The 19686-nt window shown below is 40.7% G+C and overlaps 1 protein-coding gene across 4 annotated transcripts in view; it reads left to right on the top strand.

The window, feature by feature from the left end:
- The first annotated feature begins 205 nt into the window (after window positions 1-205).
- LOC102230798 (protein FAM19A1-like) overlaps window positions 206-19686 on the top strand; it is a 148023-nt gene continuing 128542 nt past the window's right edge. For 2 of the 4 annotated variants that reach the window (XM_005800658.2, XM_005800657.2), the window contains exons 1-2: window positions 207-782; window positions 3096-3232. In XM_005800658.2, coding sequence (XP_005800715.1) covers window positions 3109-3232 — 124 coding nt within the window. In that variant the 5' untranslated portion in view covers window positions 207-782; window positions 3096-3108. Of the gene's footprint in view, window positions 783-3095; window positions 3233-19686 lie in introns of all 4 variants that reach the window. The other 2 variants (XM_023353544.1, XM_023353545.1) reach the window with 2 other exon arrangements.

The following is a 19686-nucleotide window of genomic DNA, read 5'->3' as shown; positions in this document are numbered from 1 at the left end:
GCTTGAAGCATTTCTCGCTTTAGATGTTATGGTTGACAGGTTGACATGTAAAGAGGCTTCAGTTAATAAAACATGCTTCATTTGCTGATGGAGTATGATGCGGGAGCGGGTAGTCTTGCTTTAAGACGTGTGATCCGACTCCCCCTTTTTCTCTCTCGCTCTCTTTCTCTCTTTCCAGCTGGGCTACAGTGTAACACACACGCATGCACGCTCACTCACACTCGCCCTGCTCTGCCTGCCCGCCTGACACAGACGCTCTACTTACAGCGTCGGAGGCAGGACTGAGGCTCACACTATCAGCTCAGCTTCTCAATGGGGGGACGTGGCCAAAAGCAGACAGAGCGGTCATTCCACCGGAGCCTTCCGCCGAGTTCGTGAGAGAGAAAGAAAGACAGAGGAGGGGCAACGACAAGCGAGGGCAGGCGGCGGATGGGGGCAAATTAGGACCCCCTTTCATCTCAGCAGAGGAGTTTTGAAAGACTCTGAAAGAGAGAAGAGCAGCATCTTTGTGGCTGATAGAGCCGTGACTCTTTCACACACCTTGGTCAGTTTGTGACACCTATTGTCCTCCCACCTGGGTGGCGTTTTTGAGGGACTCATGTTGCTTTTTTGTTTTTGTTTTTTTAAAGAAAAATCACAGCAGCAGAAGTCCAGGGTGATTTTTTTTGTTTCTTTTTTTGGGGCTTACCTGCAGGTGGAATTCATGAAGAGACGATGGAATTAAGACGGACAGGCTGTGATTCTGACTAAGCTCCTTTTCTCTATCTGAACGCACTGCTCAGGTAAGGAAGGGCGTGGGACATTCCTCTGGTGTCAGAGGACGGGAGTTTGATGTAGAAGAATGTCTGATGGGGGCGAAAATAAAAACTATCTAGGTTGAATGAAGATATGAAATGGTTTTGCGATGTCTTCTGTATTCAGACACTTTCTGGCGGCAGACGATGCCTGCTGGATGAGAAGTACCATTGATTAGAAACCATCTACATTCTGACTGATTTTCTCTGGCTTGGAACAATCGGCGTTGGTTGATAGCTGAAGTTGTTTCTGCAGTCTGTCGGAGCTAGAACCTTTCCTATTTCTTTAGAGATGTCAGAGCAGGTGCATCAGTGCCTGCAGGTGTGCCTCATGTTTCCACCCTCACCCTCCGTCCGCTTTTACTTTCTCCTCCCCCCCCCTATCCCTTCAGAGCTGGACTCCTGCATTTCTGAGTGTCTCATTTGAGGTTGCACCACAAAAGTGAGAGCGAGCTCCTTTTAGCGGTCTGCAGCTACAGAAAGCGTGGGCTGCGTGCTTCTGAAAACTGCCTCTTTTGTTTGCATTGAAAGACCTTGTAAATAATCCCCCGTTCTTTTTTGTGTGTTTGTTTTACTTCGACTGTGCTGCGCTTTCAGCTCAGGAGATAAGCTGCAGTCATCAACTACATGTTTTTCCCCCTCTCGTCTTACAAAAGCCTCCCCAGATTACTGTAGATCTGCGGCTCTACGTAATATGTAGCCGATACAATTAACTGTGCAAGCGCAGCGATTCTTTTTTTTTTTTTTTTCCAACAATACGTCTTGTAAACCTTTTGACTCAGTGAGAACAACATGTGTGGTTGGAGAAAAGTAAAAGAGGACTTATGCTCATTCTAAAACCCGTCCTGCTGGTGGTTCATAATGATATTAAGGATTTATTTTCTCATTTTTCTTTGTTTATTAAGCAGCCTTAATCTCACAAAGGGTAATTCTTGATTAGGCTAATGCATTTGACCTCAGCTGCATATCATAGCATGAAAAACACAAGATAGCTATCTTTAAATAATGCATCGAATCAAATATCTGCTCTCATTTTACTTACTTTCAAAGTTAAATGGCTAATGGCTACATGCTTTATTTTAATGCTCTTGCATTTAGTATTAATTATGAATTCGGAATCACACTAAAGTGCTTAGATCATAGAATCACTAACTTGTAGCAGGCTTGGTTAAAAGCTTTGGTGCGTCCCTATGAAATGAACATTATTTACACTTTTAAAATAATCACATGCTCCCTGATTAGTTGGGGAAAAAAAGCCTTTGCAGATTGGTGGAAAAATATTGCTTTACAGAAGGTGGAGTTATGGCAACAACAACTTCCTCACTTCATATTTCTGGATGGAAATGAGAGCCAACAGCACCTGGAAAGGAGGGGAATCTGTTTATTCAGGCAGGAATAAGGTGTGTCTACATATGCCGCCCCTCAACAGCAGTAGATAAATCTCTTAATATGATCAAGAGTGCTGTCCGTGATTAGCAATGATTAATTTAAGCTTCAATTTATAAACACAGATGGCAGAACCATGACTAAGATTACATTTTATATAGTTTTATATGTATATATAGGTATATAGTTTTTTTATTTTTTATTGAATGATCCTTTTTAAACTTTTTATTTTTATAGAAGTGAATAAAATGATACAAATACACAATCGGTGTTGGTTGATAGCTGAAGTTGGGTCTGCTATTTTAAATCTATGTTCAGTACAGTCTAACAAAGTGTTTTATAGATATTATAATGGTCCCAAATTAGCCATTTTATATAGAGAAGCACTGATCCATCAGATCAGCCAGTTTCCCTTTGATTAATCGGTGATCGATAGATCAGATTTTTTTTCTTTTTATTAATTTTTTTCCTTTTGCGTTTAATACAAATCCAGTAAAGGTCAAGAACGTGGCTTGATCCATAACTTCTGTCTCAGTATTGCCTTGTTTATGTCGGATTCAACACGACTACCTCCATCAGAGAATATGGTAAAAACGCTTCCACTTTTATTGTTCTTATAAAAAAAATAAAAAATCTGACCTGGTGAACATTATAATTGGCATCATAAACCTCAGAGAACATCAGAAATTGGCATTGGCCAGGAAAATCCTGATCCGTTCATGTTATAATATAATTTATGTATGCAAAATTATGTTTTTTGTTGTTCTTTACATGTCATTGCACATATAATTGAGTAAATCACTTTCTTAAATATATGGGTATGTTTACATATGTTTTTCTCCTTTGTTTTTCCGTCCTGAGTAAAGATGATATCTGTTGTCTAACAGAGCTATGTTTCTTCATGCTGCTCTCCAGACTCGGCCTTACCATGTCCTGGTTGTTGGCCATGTGGATTAGCCTCGGCTTCCTGCTGCTGTGCCAGGCCACACTCTACCAGACCATCCAGCAGCACCATGTGGCCCGACCCGGTCGCACCGACATCCTCACTCTGGGTTCGTAAACGAGCTCTTATTTTTCCTTTTCCTTTGTCTGACTAACTTCACAGCCCGGCGTTAACATGCAAGATGGTGCCTTCGCTAGGTTAGCTCTTCTCAGCTCTGGCTGTTTGAAAGACGAGAACAAGGCCTGCCGCAGTGTGTCAGAGAGACTCGCCGTGTCAGCGCGACGAGATGATTCATGGCGCTTGAAGGTTTAGCGAATAAGCAGAGGTTGGGGACTGCTAATTGTGCCTTCGGTTCCAATGTGACGTGACTTTTGCAGTTGGGAGGAAACGGTTAACAAGATTGGGTTCGTTCGCAGAGCTGTCTGCCACTGTTTGGATCTTAACATGCGAGTGCTGCTAGAACATCTTCTCAGATTGGGAATCGGGAGATGACTCACTTATGTGGCGAGGAATTCGCGACTGGTGCACCCTGAATCTCGCTGGCAGACTAATGGGAGCAGCTAAAGCTATGGGCAACAATCCATATTACTATGCTGGTAACTGGGGGAGCTTTGATCACTATGGCTTAGACTGAAATGACAATTATGTTTTCCTCCTTTTGCACTGGAAATGCTCGGCAATTAAGCCTGATGCCTTCTGCACTGCGAGGGCTAAAGGGGAGGGTAGAATTGGAGGCGGATCTAATGCTCTGATTATGGAAAAGCTTACTAGAATTACATATGGTATATGTGGGAGTGCTACAAGGAAGGCAAAGGTTTTTTTTTTTTTTTTAGAGCAAAGCAAATGCTTTCCTTAAGCTCCTAACAATGAATGTTACTTCCACGCTTGAACCCTCATGCAGAGTGGGGCTTCCTTTCCATGCCAAGCTGCTGTTAAACATTGATGCCGTCTCCTGCTTAGTTCCCTCTTTCTGTGTCTTGCACTGCCAAGTAATTGAAGCAGAGCAATAGGAAGAAAAAAAAACGACACTGCTCTGAATTCTCTATGCTTGTGAACATTGGTGACTTTAAGCAGCCTGTCAGAGAATTGGCTTACTTTTGCTGTGGAACAGCTGACACATGAAAATCCTTGCTCTGATAGATAAAAAAAAAAGTTCTCAAAGTATTCCTGCCCCCATTAATTGAAGCAAAAAAAAAAAAAAAGGAGGAGGATAGGGATGAACAGCACGGAGTTTTGAATACATTTTTAAAGGGTGACTTCATTTTATTTCATTTTTTTTCTTCTTTTTTGTCCGGCTGGCAAGTCAAGCTTGGTGCCAAAGATGTACAAGGAAGTGCCAGGCTCAGTAAGTGTTGTTTTTGAATAATGCAGTTGACCCAAAGGGGAGGACAAGGGGAAAAAAAAGAAAAACATACTTGCTGCCCCCTCCATCTCGCTTCCACCTCTTGTGGTTATACGTCTAGAAAAGTCACGCAAGTAAAAGACAGCTGGGGCCAACAGTTCAGGAAGGTTTACTGTCAGACAGATCAACTCACACACTTGACGTCCATTACACTCCTGGGCAAAGACGTATACAAGCTCGCACACTTACATGCTCTCGTCTCGCGGAGGCCATTACTGGGTGGCATTTTCACGGGTCCTCTGAGGATTCGCGAGCTGTTATTGATGACCTAATGGGTTCACGTGATGAGCTCTCCTTGTACGGTTGGGCATCAAGTAGAGATGCGCTGAGCAGAATTTTGGGGATGATTTCTGTTTCAGATGAGAGGATACAACAAGAACTTTCAGCAGTGACTTCCTGCTCTTCCTGCCATTAGCGGTCATTTAATATTTATATTATTATTTGACAAGGGGCCATCTGTCTTGTCATGTGCGTAAGAGACAAATCATTTACAAAATAAACACAGAGTTGGAATCAACTCAATCTGTTTTGCATCTTGTATAGTCTTTTGCATCTTGTATTGCGATTAGCACGATTAGCGCAGGTAGCTGTTAGCATCAGTCTCTGTGTATCTCAACCTGGGAAGCCAGCACCCCCTACTGGGGCTCCTGGAAAGCTCAGGGGGGACCCCAGGCTTTATTACCAAAGTTACTGACTTCATGTTTCATATTTACATAAAACAATAACCCACTGAGATGACGAAAAGATAAAATGTCACATTAACTGCGTCGTACTCTGCTTTCACACATACATCTTGCTGTTATGTGTCTAGGAAATGAGGATAGAATGGAATCTAGGTGCATTGTGTAAACTGGTGGCCTGATTTTCTTTTTTCCATGTTAGACAGATTTTTTATTTTACATTATCTGCAGCCGCTCTTCACAATATGTTCAAAAGCTAGTTGCAGCCTTTACTGTCAAGCATTGGGGACAGACTGGGGTAAAAACAACAACAACAAAAAAAACTTTTTTTTTTCTCTCACCACAAGTTATCAATGTGATTGGGAAAAAAATTAATTGTTTTTGATGGCATGTCATGAATATAACATCTTGTTCTCTAAAAGAACAGGGTGTTATATGAACAGCAAATAATGATCAGTGTTTCATTATTGCTGTTTGCACTTATGCACAAATATGAGAGCTCACATAAACATGTACTGTGGATGTCCATGCCGGTGTGTGTGTGTTCTTGATACCCTTTACAGTCTCTTGATGATTTTGGCCATCAGTGATTTAGAAATAGGATAGTTTTGTGGTTCTTCTTGTTTTTTTGTAATGTGTATGTACAGAATTTCCACAATAGATTCATGAAAATGTCATAAGGAGTATTTTGTCATCCTGGTTAGTACTGCCACTTTTGTGTTTTTTTCCCCCAAATATTGCAATTTTTTGTTAAGACTTCAATGTAACACTTTGGTAAAAGCTTTTTTAAAATCTAAAATAATAATAAAAAAGAAATAAAATAAACAGTTTTTATGAGCTTACTCCTCACGATACATTAAATTAAGTTATTCAAAGAGTCATTTATGTCTTGTGGCTCTGGACAATTTTTTTTAAATAAATGTGACAATACCAATGCCTCCTTGAATTGAAAGTGTTGCTGAGTCCAGAATATCTAAATGTAGATTAACTCTTGAGATCTGTCCAAAAGGTATCAATGTTTCCAAATCCAATACAGGAAATTCAGTGTAAATTCGTTGAATTTGCCTTCAAGTCAACATGACTTAGCAAATTGGTAAAATGTTGCAATCCAGATGTGAATCATTGTCCTGTGAAAGACAACTTCTGATTTTAGGCTCAAAACATTTCAACAAAAATACTGACTGATTAGGTAGCTGATCTTTTAAACTATCTTTAGCATCTTATGTTAGAGATTAGTGTGTGGCTAACCTTATAAAAACAGCTATCTGTGTTTATACCAGATGTAGATCTTTACATTCAATCTGAGATTTCCAAAAAGCTGCCAGCAAATTGTTGTTTTTTACTTTTTATTTGCTTGCTTCCAACTCTGTTTCTTTCGACTTAGGTTTTAGACACTGAAACCACTGAAACTGGAAAAAACTAGCTTTTACTCACCTTCACTCAATACTAACGTCTACACTGCAGAGTGTTGCATTCACTGTGAGCTGGTAGAGCTTACACAAGCCATCTTCATTCATCAGATACTGATCAGAAGTGGATATTCCAATTAGCCAGAAAAATTATCAAGTTCCACTCAGTTCCTCCAAATATTTCTATAACCACAACCGTTGCTGATCAAGTCCTGTAAAAACATAAAAAACTGTTATTTTAATGGATATCTTATGGATATGCTACTAAACTTTGAATCCCATCAAAGCTGGAGACACTTAAACCACCATCGTTCTCCTCTGTGAACGGTTCAGTTTACTGACGTTTTTCCATGAGAGTAAAGCCAACATCAGTCCTGCTCAGTCATAAAGTGCTGCTACCTGATCTAACCAGAACCTCTCTCTTCGAATTGAAATGCTATGATAAATATTTGAATTAGAATTGATTTTATAATTTGAGAAGCTCTCTGGTTTCACCGAGCCCAAAGAGCCAGGCTATAAATAGGGAGGAGTATATCGGACATAAAAAACGGGATGCCTTGAAAAAGCCATCAACTCTCGAGCTTTTTTTGCTTTGAGTACATTTCAATAATAGTTCATAGCATAGTGTGAATTTTTAAGTGTTTAATCATAGTTATACGCAGCATCCATTAGCTGATATCATACATTTATTGTCTTAAAAACTGATCGATGATGAAATATTAAATGAAGCCATGCCGTGCCTCTTCCTGTGCCACTGTGTTGGTGTCTGTTCAGTTATCTTGCTGTTGGGCAGACATTAAAGGTTTAAGCATCTTCCAGGAAATCATTATTTCTAAAACTCTAAATGTTCCTCAGCAGGCTGTTTGAAAGCTAAAGTTACACAAAGCAAACATCCAGTGGATATCGACGAACAGAAGCAGCTGTGACACTTTCAAAGTGGAGGTAGCAGCAGTTGTTTTGTTGTTTCTGTTGGATCATCTAACAGCAGTTGAGAAATAAACCGATCTGCCTCCGGAAACTTTGGGACACGAACGCTCGGAAAGAAGAAAAAACACAAGCTGCAAAGTTTCAACATGTCTTATGACAAATTCACACAGTTAAGTCAGGAGACTGAGTAACAAGCAGGATGCCTGCTTCGTCACCTGCTTAGGACGTGCCGCTGTTCTCTCTTGCCCATGAGCCTCTGCATCACAAAAAGCCTTCCTCCCGCCCCCTCGTGTTCTGCTTGTGCGGCTGAAGATTGATGGCGTCCTGATTCCGGGCAGCCAATTCTGGTCTCTCAAGAAATAATCCACTACATTGACAGATGAGCTGAATGTGACATGACATAAACAAGCCAGGCACTGCACTCTCCCCACCTGCCAGCGCTGAGCTGGAGGGCTCACTACCAGCCCTGCTGATGCACAAAGACCCTTATTGACTGCTCATACTGCACTTTGTTAAAAGTCGGGGGCCGAGGGGAGTACGATTAATATATACAGTTTGTAGCTTGGTGGAAGAAATTAATGCGGTTTTGACATCTTCAACAGATGAAATTAAATCGTTCCCTAATGTGTTTTTATGAAGTTATACTTAATAACTTAATAAATAAGTACTATGTATACTAGGGATGCATCAATATGAAAGTTTGGGCCGATATCAATATTCTATGTTAATATTGCCGTTATGGTCGATAACCAATATTTACCAATATTGTATATTATATATTACTGACTTCAGCACTGCTTCTCTGCTTTGCTTAAACTCCCACAATCCTACGCTGTATCACCATCAGTCATGTGACCAAATACTGATATATTAATTAACAGATAAATATCTTTGTTCTGTCTGAACAACATTGGTTTTTTTATATATTTAATTCTGTATAAATGCACTTTTTTTCTTTTTTAAATCAGCTTTGGTATTTCTCTAATGTGTGAAATGCACTGTATACTACTTCACTGAGAACAGAAAGTTGAAACATGTTGGGAGTGGTGGTAAATATAACAACATGCTTCTCGATATGTGCAGAGTTGGTAGATGGAAACAGCAGCCTTTTCATTCTAGTGTCGTTAAACTTCCAGCTGTGCAGCCTGACAACAACAACAACAACAACAACAACAGAAGACTAAAGACTAAGTTCAGATTTTGCAGTAAAATCTCAGCTGGTTTTGAGATTTAATATCCAATCACTACAGTCTCTTCCAGCGGCAGCGCCTCAGTGGCATTGACGATAACTCGGAGTTTCTCTTGAAACAAATTGCACAGATCTGACTGAATGCCACTGAGGCTGAAATTTAATTAGTTTCATAAAATAAAAACAATACATGAAAACAGCTGATCTTACATATTTATGTGCAGCTGAGTCTCTTTTCTAGAAAAGGTGTGCTGTCCATAATTCATATATTCTACGTTCAAACCCACCTAAACATATTTATGGTTATTCTCCCTAAAAACATGTAAAGAAAAACTTTGACTTTTACATCAAACATATACAAATTTTAGCCTTGATATCGTTGAAGCACTTAGACATTATTTAGATGTAATTTTACTGAAATGTTGCTGTTGAGGGAGCAACACACGACGCGGGTAGATGAGGAAGGAGAGTTTTTCAAGTTCCCCTCGAATTAATTGTCAGATGGTTGAAATTTCACTTTGAGTGTTGGAGCAGGGCAGCCATTCAAAACACAAATTAAAACCAGTTTTGAACGGATAAAGAAGGCCAACATGAAGCTTCTGATACGACCATGGTAAATGTTTGAACAATAGTTAAAAAACAATCATTAATTTTGAACCGTGCATATTCAAAAGAGATTTACGATTTCTAATAAGTAGAGCAATTAAATCTTTAAGCAGGATGATGTCAAATGGCTAGCCAGATGTCAGGGGGGGGATTTTAATGTGTAAGCTGGTATGTACAATAATATTACAAATTTGTACACATAGTCCCTGCTTTTAAAAACCACTGAGAGATTGTTGTTTTTATTAAAGTGAAGTTGAAATCCATCATTAAGAGACCAAATATAGGTGGATCACCCTGGTTATGATGACTGTATGCAAACTTCTGACCCCAACAGTGTCGCTTGTGCATGAAGACAAAGTAGAGATGGGCTGAAAATGCGGTAAACCCCGCGTGTGTGCTGATCTAAAATGTCTTGTAAAATCTAATCCCAGATGATTGGAATGCATCTTAATGAGCTCATTGTTCAACGTGCCATAATGCTCCCCGAGTGTTAGAAAGCCTTGGAGGTGAAAAAACAAAACATGTAATTACTTTGATTAGCCAAGATTCATCATACGTTAAAATGCTGAGCAACAGTGTGATCACAAGCATGGATGCATCTGGTGAATTAAGACGTACTCTGGCTTTTTAAATATAAAAACACTGTCACGCTGATTCTAAGACCATCATCAATCTTTTACGGTCACAGAAAGAGCAAATAGAAGTTTCCTAGAAATGATAAATCCAAAGGAGATGAAGAGGGTTGTGCCTAAATTCCAAGCTTGATTGAGAACAGATGTAATTCCTGGTAAATTTGGATTGATATTTTTTTTTTCTGCTGCCAAGCCAGATGGCTGGTTCAGAAAATGGACAATTTTCTGCCAGCAAAGCTAAGAAATTACCTACAACCACTTAGAAACTAAACGCACCCACTCTCTTCTACTCATTTCCATAGTTGTCAAAACGACTCCAAGCACCAGAAACAAGGTGAGGAACATGCTTTTCTACTTTACAGCCAACATCAAAGAAATAATCCTTCCTCTTTGAGGTGAAGGATGTTTTTTTTCTTCCTTTTTTTGCCTGTTTGTTTTTAGGGAGAAATGAGCGACGCATCCCTCCGTCTCTGCCCACGTGAACGTCTTATCCACGCAGCCTCTCCCTTCTGTTTTTGTTTTGCAATTAAATCAGCTTTATTTGCGTTCTCATTAAACCGCGGCGACTAATTAGCGTGAGAATTGATGGTGAAAGAAAATTCAATTAAACAGCAGTTACTTGAATAAGTGACGCCTTCGTGGTGCTTTTGTCGAGTGGGTTGGAAGGGAAGCGTGGAACGCGGGCTCATGTGGAAATAGTTCTTTATCTACATGTGTACGAAAATTTACATTTATGCACAAGGAAATTGTTTCTGTCCAAGACTGGAATGACAGAAATCTCCCTTTTTTTGTCACAATATTTATTGAAAAAAATTCAGCGCTTAAAACCATTTATAGTGAACTGTGAGACGGTGAATATCATAAAGAACGTATTCAGTTAGAAGCCTTCATTTGCTGTACGTGGAAATGAAGGCCAACAACTTCAAATCCAGCTGTTTGCCTACAAAGAAACTGAAATTCTCTAATCTACCTCTGCATGGGATTATAATTGCCCCGAAAAGTAGATGGACACCCTGTCAATGCTTGGTGACTTGACTTTATCACACAGCGTGCCCTTTAGTGTAATGAGAGCAGCTCCTTTTAAAGACTCGCCAATAACTACCTGGTGATCCAGGTGCTGAGCAGTACGCTCTCCGACCCAGACCTTCTTCCACCCAACTCTCTGGGCACTGGCACCAGGCGTTCCCTCCCCTCACCTCCTCGTCTCTGTCGGCCCCTCGGACGATTTGTCATGGATCAGATGAGACAATTTGTCTTGGATTAGTGCACTTAAATGTCTGTGTGATAGTGGAAGCAGTCACTGGAAAAGCTTTGGAATCCTATTACGCTGCCTTTTATGGCCGCCGAGACGACAGAAAGAAGTGGAGGTTGGATGGGTTCTCTCTGTGGCCTGTGTGGCGTTACCTCGTCTCCCGTAATCAGATGTTCACTTACTACTGAGCCCCACCGCTCCGTCTACAGTGAGACACGAGGCACCATTGATTTGTTCTTAATTTATACTGTCTGTGTGAGAGAGAGTGTGTGTTTTATAAAGTAATTACATCTATTTTTACCATACACATCAATACAGTGCAGGTAATTTGCACCAAGCAGGTTAAAGGTGGCTCCTCAGTTATTGTACAGGAATTGTACACGTTGATTTAGATGACCAGCAGTTCTATGGAAGTATTATTTTTTTATTAGATTTCCAAGACAGTTATGTTCAGAGCTTGTCTTCTCTTTATGCCTTTTCGGATAGCGAAAGATGACTCTTGGTCTTTTCTAGTGTCTGATGTTTCCAAGAGAAGTCAGAAATTGAACAGATATTGTACTGCCAGAAGTACTGGGTCACCACCTTCCCAATCATAAAATGTCGGCGTTCCAGTCACTCCAACAATGACAACAGGTAAATAACGTCCAGCACTTAAACACGCCAACTGTTGTGACAGACACTTTTGATTCCACCAGTGCAATAAGTCCATTTATGTAATATCATCCCTACTAAATATTAAGCAGTATTCCATAATCCCTGACCTCTACCTGATAGAGAACCTTGGATTTACTCTGAAATGTAAGAAACCCTACTCGTCCAACATCAGTTTCTGACCTTAACGCTGTACTTCTGGGATAGTGGTCAACACACCACACTCATAAACTTTGTGGAAAGCCTTTGTAGAGGAGCTGAAGTTGTGATGGGGTCGGTATAATAAATTAAGAATTGGATGTAACTGAGCAACAGTTAAAGCATGACCCATTTTCAGGTTTCTGCTGAGGCCACCAATTTTTCCTCCCAAGGTGTTTGGAGCAGAAGCAGGCTGACAGCATCACATCCTCCAACAACGGTATTCTTGCTTTTGGTTTTTTATTTTAAAGCCACTTGCAGTGTTTGTTGTGGAGAAGCTCAGTCTCGGTCTCACTTGATCAAAGTACAACATTGCACTTAAATTCCCAGCGGAGTTTAGCAAACTCTCTTTGCGTCTACATATGTGTTGGTTGGACATTAATAGCTTTTGACAACCGCAACAACTATGAAGCACATGTACATACCATCTAATGGTTATCTTGGAGTCTTGGTGACCCTGAGATGCCGCTCTTTGCTGACGAGGAGCTTTGGATATTTTTTCTATCTCCGTTTCCTTTCTGCTCACTAAGACAACTATCGAGACAGCCAGCGTCAAGGAGATGTAGCCCTCTGTTTTCTGCCACTTTCATACCAGGGAAACGGATCGACATGGTTTACTAATTACCGTTCCCTAGAAGCTATATTGAACTTAAAACAGTAAAGTATAAATCACCTGGAGAGAGTCTACTTATGTAAAGAGGAAAAAAAGACATGCTCCATGCAGAGCGGCCGCGCCCGGAAACAGTGCAAACAACTGCTCCACTGTGCAGCTCCAGCCACATGCAGCACATTCATTATAAAGGTTAACTCACTGTATAACACTGCCATCTTTTTTCATGTGGTATCTTATTCAGTTTTTTTTTTTATTTTATATCACCCGTGGGCTTCTTAGGCCCTATAGTAGCATCTCGCTGAGGTTGAATAGCTTGTTAATGTTAATGGAGCAAAGAGACATGTAGCGGGCTGCTTGTGATGCAAAGGAGCTACTCTGCAGCGCCGTGTGAAAACCTCTGCATTTAAAAAATGCTACTCAGTGTCTTGTTGCCGAGGGCTTACCTTTGACAACAAGTTTATTTATCCAAACAGTAGCAATATGAAAGGATGTTCTCCATTTTTCATGAAAAAATTAAACAAAGATGCTATGCCGAGATGAGATTCACAACTTGGGAACAGTAAACATCAAACAGGGAAAGCTGACTTTCATGGTTTTATTATTGTTTCTGCCACAAACTCAAATCACAGAGCATGCTGAGAAAAAAGAGAATTTTTGACTCTTGTTTGCCTTTTTGCTCGTTTTGCTTCCCATCTATTTTCTTCAACAATAAAGAAAATTACAGAGGCCTCGCAAACGGCGGCTCTTGCGTCTGCTCTCAATTGATCCGTTCTTTCACTGACAGTTTATGGCCGTAAATATTTAGAGTTAAAAATCGGTATTTCTGCTTTGAAGCAAGCCGTTAAAGGGGAATTATTAACTGACTCGGCTGTATCCCTCTGCTCAACAGAGCCTTATGATGTCTCCCGGCTTATTTCTCCGGTTTTCCAAATTGCAGTTTTGCTATTTTGATTCAGGCTTTCCAGAGTGTTTGTTCAGCAGCAGTAGGCAGCACTTTTCCACCGTATGCTGCCCTGCAAGGAGCCAAACGGCACACAAGCAGTATTTGTCAGGATCCGGTAAATATAAAGTAGTTTTTGGCAGCAGAGGAGTAAGATATTTGAATTCCTACAAAATGATGCGAGACATTTCATCTAAAGATTCATTTCTTTTTCTTTTTTTTTGGGAAATCCTAATTGTGTGAGCTTGCCGCCAAGAAGATGGCGCTTTCTCGGTTGGGTCCAGGGAATCACTCAGCCAAGCCCTGACAGGGGACACAAATGGATTACGGGGTTTGGAATTATGGAAACAGAAATCTTCTCGCTTGAATATGTCCCAACTTGTCAAGTAAATGATTGAATGTCTGTCTAAATTTTCCACCCGGGAGGGCTCTGTCAGCGTTAGGCGAGGTCTATTTGTCTTGTCTGATGTGTCTGGCTGAATCCGCGCGGCTGCTGTGTCCAGACAGAGGCGTATTGTCTTATCGCCGCTCCGACTGACAGCAGACGCTCTAATAATGGAAGTTCGGTCGAGATGTCACGGCTAAACGTTCGTCACGGCGCGACTGGACGGGAAGCGACACATGATACGGACGCAGCCAGATGACTCGGTAAACAGACGGGAATTCTTATTTTAATCCACTTCGACCGGCGCACACAGAGTGCCGAGTTGTGTGTCCTGGATTAAATATGCCACTCACTCACACTGTACCGTGTCAGACTGCTGAAAATGGAAGAGGACAATTAGCATCCACGGGCTGAGCCGTGTATCTTCATTTGCCGAAGTATCTCCAGCACACGTCAGGCTCAGCCAACATGGCTCGGCGCCCCGGTGGCTGTTGGGCAGGAGAGCGAGAGAGTGACGGATGAGGTGGCACCTGTGTCTGTCAGTCTGTAGCCTAATGACCCACAGGAGCTTTTGTCTTTCTCACAGCCTCGTCTATTACTGTACTTTCACTCTTTGTTCTCGTCGGGCTCCAGACTTCTCTTTAGCCTATTAGCTGAACTGCCCCAGCCTCTCACTCTTATCTCGCGGTATACTTGCGCTCTCTAGAATCCGCCTTGCATTTCAGTGTTCAATGTGACACTTCCATTAAGTTTGAAGCCCTTTATTTCCAGGGAAAGATCATTTTGTTCTGAGGCAGCTACTCTGGCAGCGGATTCCTCTCTCCTTCATTGCCACATCCCACAGGTTTAGGTGCTGTGAGACACTAAGCTCTTCCACTGAAAAGACCTTTTGACCTGCTTTCTTGAAAATTTAGCTGGTTCGGTATGAATGTGGATTAAATGCCTGTCTGAGGCTTTATTTCTTTTTTCTGTTTTACCGGAAGGCATCAACGGTGTTTGGAGAATCCATCCTTGACTGCAGTGTGAGAAATTTGGATTCTGTCTTTGATCATGAGACATTTTTCCCCCTCTGTGTGGATTTTTAGATCTCCTCAAATGAGCAAGGCATGTCTGCTTGATTAGAGTGCTTGAACTGTACAAATGCATAACCATATTCATTAGATCTCTTTTTTCCCTTACCATCATATCTTTTCTCTTTATGTCCTTGTGGATGTAACATTAATGTCTTTGAGCTTAATCTCCTCTCTGAAGGACAAATAGAGCTTTTTATGTTGCAGCACTTTGACATTTATAACCTATACTTGCTGAACTGAGCTGCACACTCGTGCGTTTTAAGATTCATACCCACAGAAATTCTTTGTTTGATCCTGATCGACCAGAAGCTTGAATGTTATGTGACAGACCAACACACTTTCCTTCCACTAACTTTGAAGTGTAAGGAAAATGAAAACTCTAAAAACAGTAGCAAGCATTTTTCAGCCACCCTTGCCTTCTCTGTCGTCATTTCATCAAGTGCAGCCAATCCGCCAGTGAAAATTGTAATTTCTGTGTGAATTTGAGGTTTTACAAAAACCTCAAATGTTTGTAAACATTAATGCTCCTTGAACACCTCACAAAGCATTGCTTAGTCTGAAGATAGGTCTGGGACAGCAACAAATCTGCCAAGAAAGAGGGGGTAAAGAGTATTAACAAAAAGACGTCCAAAAGGTCCATCGTTTCCTTAAACAAGTTGCGTGGAGAAAGAAAACTGTTTGAGGTTATAAAAGATTTGAGGCTTGGGTGGAGGTTCACCTTCCAGCAGAACAAACAGACTGCTAACATGCAGTCAGGGCTTCAATGGAATAGTGTAGACCAAAGCATATGACAGTATTGTGATGACCCAGTCAAAGTCCAGAGCTAAATCTGATTGCGAATCCTTGAAAATATTCGTATATCTTAGTGCTGTCAAACAAGCTGCTCACACATCCTTCCACCTTGCTCTCTGCTACACTACAGCTCCTTCCCCACAACAGAGCCTGACATGACTGCTAAGACATATTTTTTGTAAACGTTTCCAACTGCAGCCTTAATGGTTGTTTTTGTACATTTTCTTTGATAAACCAGCCTCATCAGAACTCCTCTTCTAATTTGTTGAATTTGTCTGTAGATAAGAGTTTGTGGTTGTGACTGATCAAATACGAAAACAGTTTAAAAGTAATTGATTTGCGTCAGTTCTAGTTCAAAGCAGATGGAAGTTTTATTTCATTTCATCGTATTTGTTTAAGTCAACTAAGTATTTCATAATGTCTCCATTTTGATTTTTTTCCCCACTCGTGCTCAGTAACCTTGGCTAATTAGGCAAAAAGCTGCCATGGAAAATGTTGTGAGAGCTGAACTCAAGTGCTCACCTCGTGTAGAGAGCATGGGAATTAGCTTAAATCTCAGTGTGTTTTTAAAGTTCACAGTATTGCATAGGGTTTTTTCTGAAGAGAGAGCTAAAACCTCTGGCTCACTTCATGTATATTAACTTTCAGTGATATATTTTCCCTCTTCCCTTATTTTGCTGCACTTACATCTAAGAAGATTGCCCACTCTCCTCCCAGGCACAATCACAGCGTCAGTCCTGAATAAAACACAGGCTTGTTTTTGTGACATAGTCAATGAAGGGAGCAGCATATCTGTCTGACGCTTCAGTTTCCTCCTTTGTGCACAATGCATATCGGCAAAGAGCAGCTAACTGAGACTTGCTAGTATCAGTCAACCCTGTCTTCGTCACTTATGTCACAGCGTGTTACGCGTATCTTCTGTCTCTTAGGATGACAGTGTTTCTTCTGAAGAGACAAAGATTCACCTCAACATAAAGCAAGGCTTCAGCAGTGGCTGCTGCTTCTCACACCTTGCTTGGATGTAGAGGAGTTGGCGTACTGTCAGGGGGAGTCACTCTAGACTCCAGGTCTGGTGTTGTATCTCGGTGGGGTGATGTTAGTGCAATTTGGAGAATTCACATGAGTGAGATTCCCTGTATCAACCTGTTTGCTATTAATCACTTGTCATTCTTAGTTGGAGGAACTGAAAGACCCCAAACCTGAGTTTTAGTCGAACTTTTAAAAGTTTGTGTTGAGTGCACACTGATGCAGTTCTCTGAATGTAATGTGTAAATGTAGGTACAGGAGAAGAAGCACCTTCTATATTGTCTATTTTCAGTGAGAGATGATGTACAGTTACAAAAATTTTGGGATAAACGACCAGGTGCCGTGGCTGCGCACTAGGCCAGCAAAGAGCAGATAAAACTGTGGTAAATAAGTACTATGGATAAAAAGATATAAATATGTTCAATGCCCCAACAGTGGAGTTGCATAAATAAATCCTAAACATCAAAATGTATTAATTTGCCCTAATATTCATTGTGATATGGTCATGTCGTTGTAAGTTAGATAACATAGGTTCAACCTACTTCTCATGGATGAGAAAACATCATTACATACCATTATTTCCAATATGCTTATAATACCCAGGTACTTCAGTACCATTAGCAAACTCTGATATAAATCTCTTTCATCACTATCCCAACACGTTGCTGCTTCTTTGCAGAACAAACTCTGCACAGTCAAATAAATCCTGAAGATAAGTGCTGCTCTGGTTTACAGAGAATCTGTAAAGTAAGATAAAAGAGGGGTGGGATAAGAAAGTACAAGTGTGGGAGTTGCTGTTTGGAGGCGCGCCATCCTGGGATGTTCGTGTCAGAAGAAGGTTTTTCTTGTTGGTTTTGTTGTAGCTACATGATACAGTAATTGCTAAATCCACTCTTGTACAAACAAAAGGTGAATATTTACAGTAGTTTTTGATAGGGAATTTTAGTTTCCAGAATTGGGATACATTTAACGTTTTTGAAGTAACCTGTATTTAATGTAGCAGATCAAATGATAATTAAAGAGCTAAGAGAGAACTGGGTTTGACTCCCCTGGTGTTGAATATTCCAGTAGCATTACTGATAAACTGCCAGAGTAAAATGACAAATACTATTGACTTAGATTACCAGGTGGTCTCTGTAATGCTTGGTAATTCTCTGTACTTACACCAAAATGTGAAATATCAGAAAAGCTTGTACGAAAGCTGCAAAGCTATTGACCTGTGAAATTGCTCATTGCTGGTTCATGTTTCAACCCATCATAATGGCCATGTTTTCTTATATTAAATTAAGATCCAACCTAAGCTGTGAACCTGAAGTGGACCCATCAGTCTGAACCAGTCAAGTGATGATTCATCTTTCTTGAGCTGAGGACACACTGAAGTCTTCACCAATTTTAAAAAGACTTGGAGTTAACATTGACAGACTAGTTTCCTGTCTGCTGGGTTCCTAACTGCACCTACTACACAAATGTTTTACGCAGTCAGATTGAAATCATAAAGTTTGCCATGATGCTACATTTTTGCACATTTAATTGTGTGACCAAAAATAAACCAGCTGGAATGTATTTGAATCTACTGTAGTTCTTTAAGTTGAAAAAAATACATTTCTGTGCTTGTAGTCCATGTCATGGTTACAATTGTATGTGGTAGCCATTGAAGTTCTGACTCCAGCTGAAGTTCACACCCACAAACACTTGAATGGGCTTTGCTTTACAGTCCTCTCAAAATTCCCTGTGACTTTTGTACCTTTTTTTCTATTACACTTATTCTACCTGCCTGGACATAGCACCGTATGAACCTCCAGCTTCTTTAAAAATGACCTTTTGTGGGTCAAGGTGACTCTCTTTCAGTAGATGACAACATAATCTATTGGGAATGCGACTGTGTGCTCTATCGGTTGTTTAAAACTGAAATTTCAACTCTATTTCATTTAGTAAATTCTCAGTTTTCTTGGAATTTTTCACTCTGCTAAAGAAGTTTGGCTTGTGAACTTTTCACCTTATCTTTGCACTGCCTCAGCATTTGAGTGGAAAACTTGGAGCTGGAGGAGATAAAAGTCCAACAGTTGATACTCCACCATTGTCTACCCAGAGGTGTGATGATATTAGTCGTACTTCTGATACTTCTAGCCAGGGCTTAGAAATCGTTGTGATCTCTTGCCGTGGTAAAGGGAGTTCAGCTCCCGTAACAAAATGTGAAATATTAATGAAACAGACACTGATCTGCTAATCATACTAATCTCTCATTGTTTGCAGGGCAGGATGCGTGTGTGTGTGTTTATGCTATCAGTCTGAGCAGAGGGAGAAGCTCTTTCCCTGGATGTTTGGCACTTCCTGCAGCCTTTTTGTCTTTGTCAATTGTAAGAGATAGTTCAGCCAATCAGTCTTACACCTCTGTCTAGTTCTAGACTACCATTGATCATCATTTTCTGGTTGCATCTCATGCAGAGCAATCCCACACTGAAGCCTTTTTTTCACCTAGACATGTTCATGTTTCTCTGTTTGCAGCTGTTTCTATAACTGTGCCTGTCTGGGAGAAAAGAGCGAAGTACAAGAAAATGAGCTTATGTGTATGCGAACGAACACAGTGGGACGAAGCTGGCTGAGGAATCCAGCAGGTTTACAGTGGGGACAGCTGCTGTACCTGGGCCAGACATATGGCATTCATTTGATCTGAGTGATGCTGTGAAAGTGGGCGAAGAGAAACGGCCATTAGATCCTCATGAGCCGGGCTTATTACCAGTCTTGACAGGCAGGGAACTCTTTAACATTCATGCAAACTTTCCCTACA

The sequence above is a fragment of the Xiphophorus maculatus genome, chromosome 20 (assembly GCF_002775205.1).
Source record: "Xiphophorus maculatus strain JP 163 A chromosome 20, X_maculatus-5.0-male, whole genome shotgun sequence".
Lineage (NCBI taxonomy): Eukaryota > Metazoa > Chordata > Actinopteri > Cyprinodontiformes > Poeciliidae > Xiphophorus > Xiphophorus maculatus.
The sequence above is the reverse complement of the archived record's forward strand: the minus strand, read 5'-3'. Positions and strand labels throughout refer to the sequence as shown.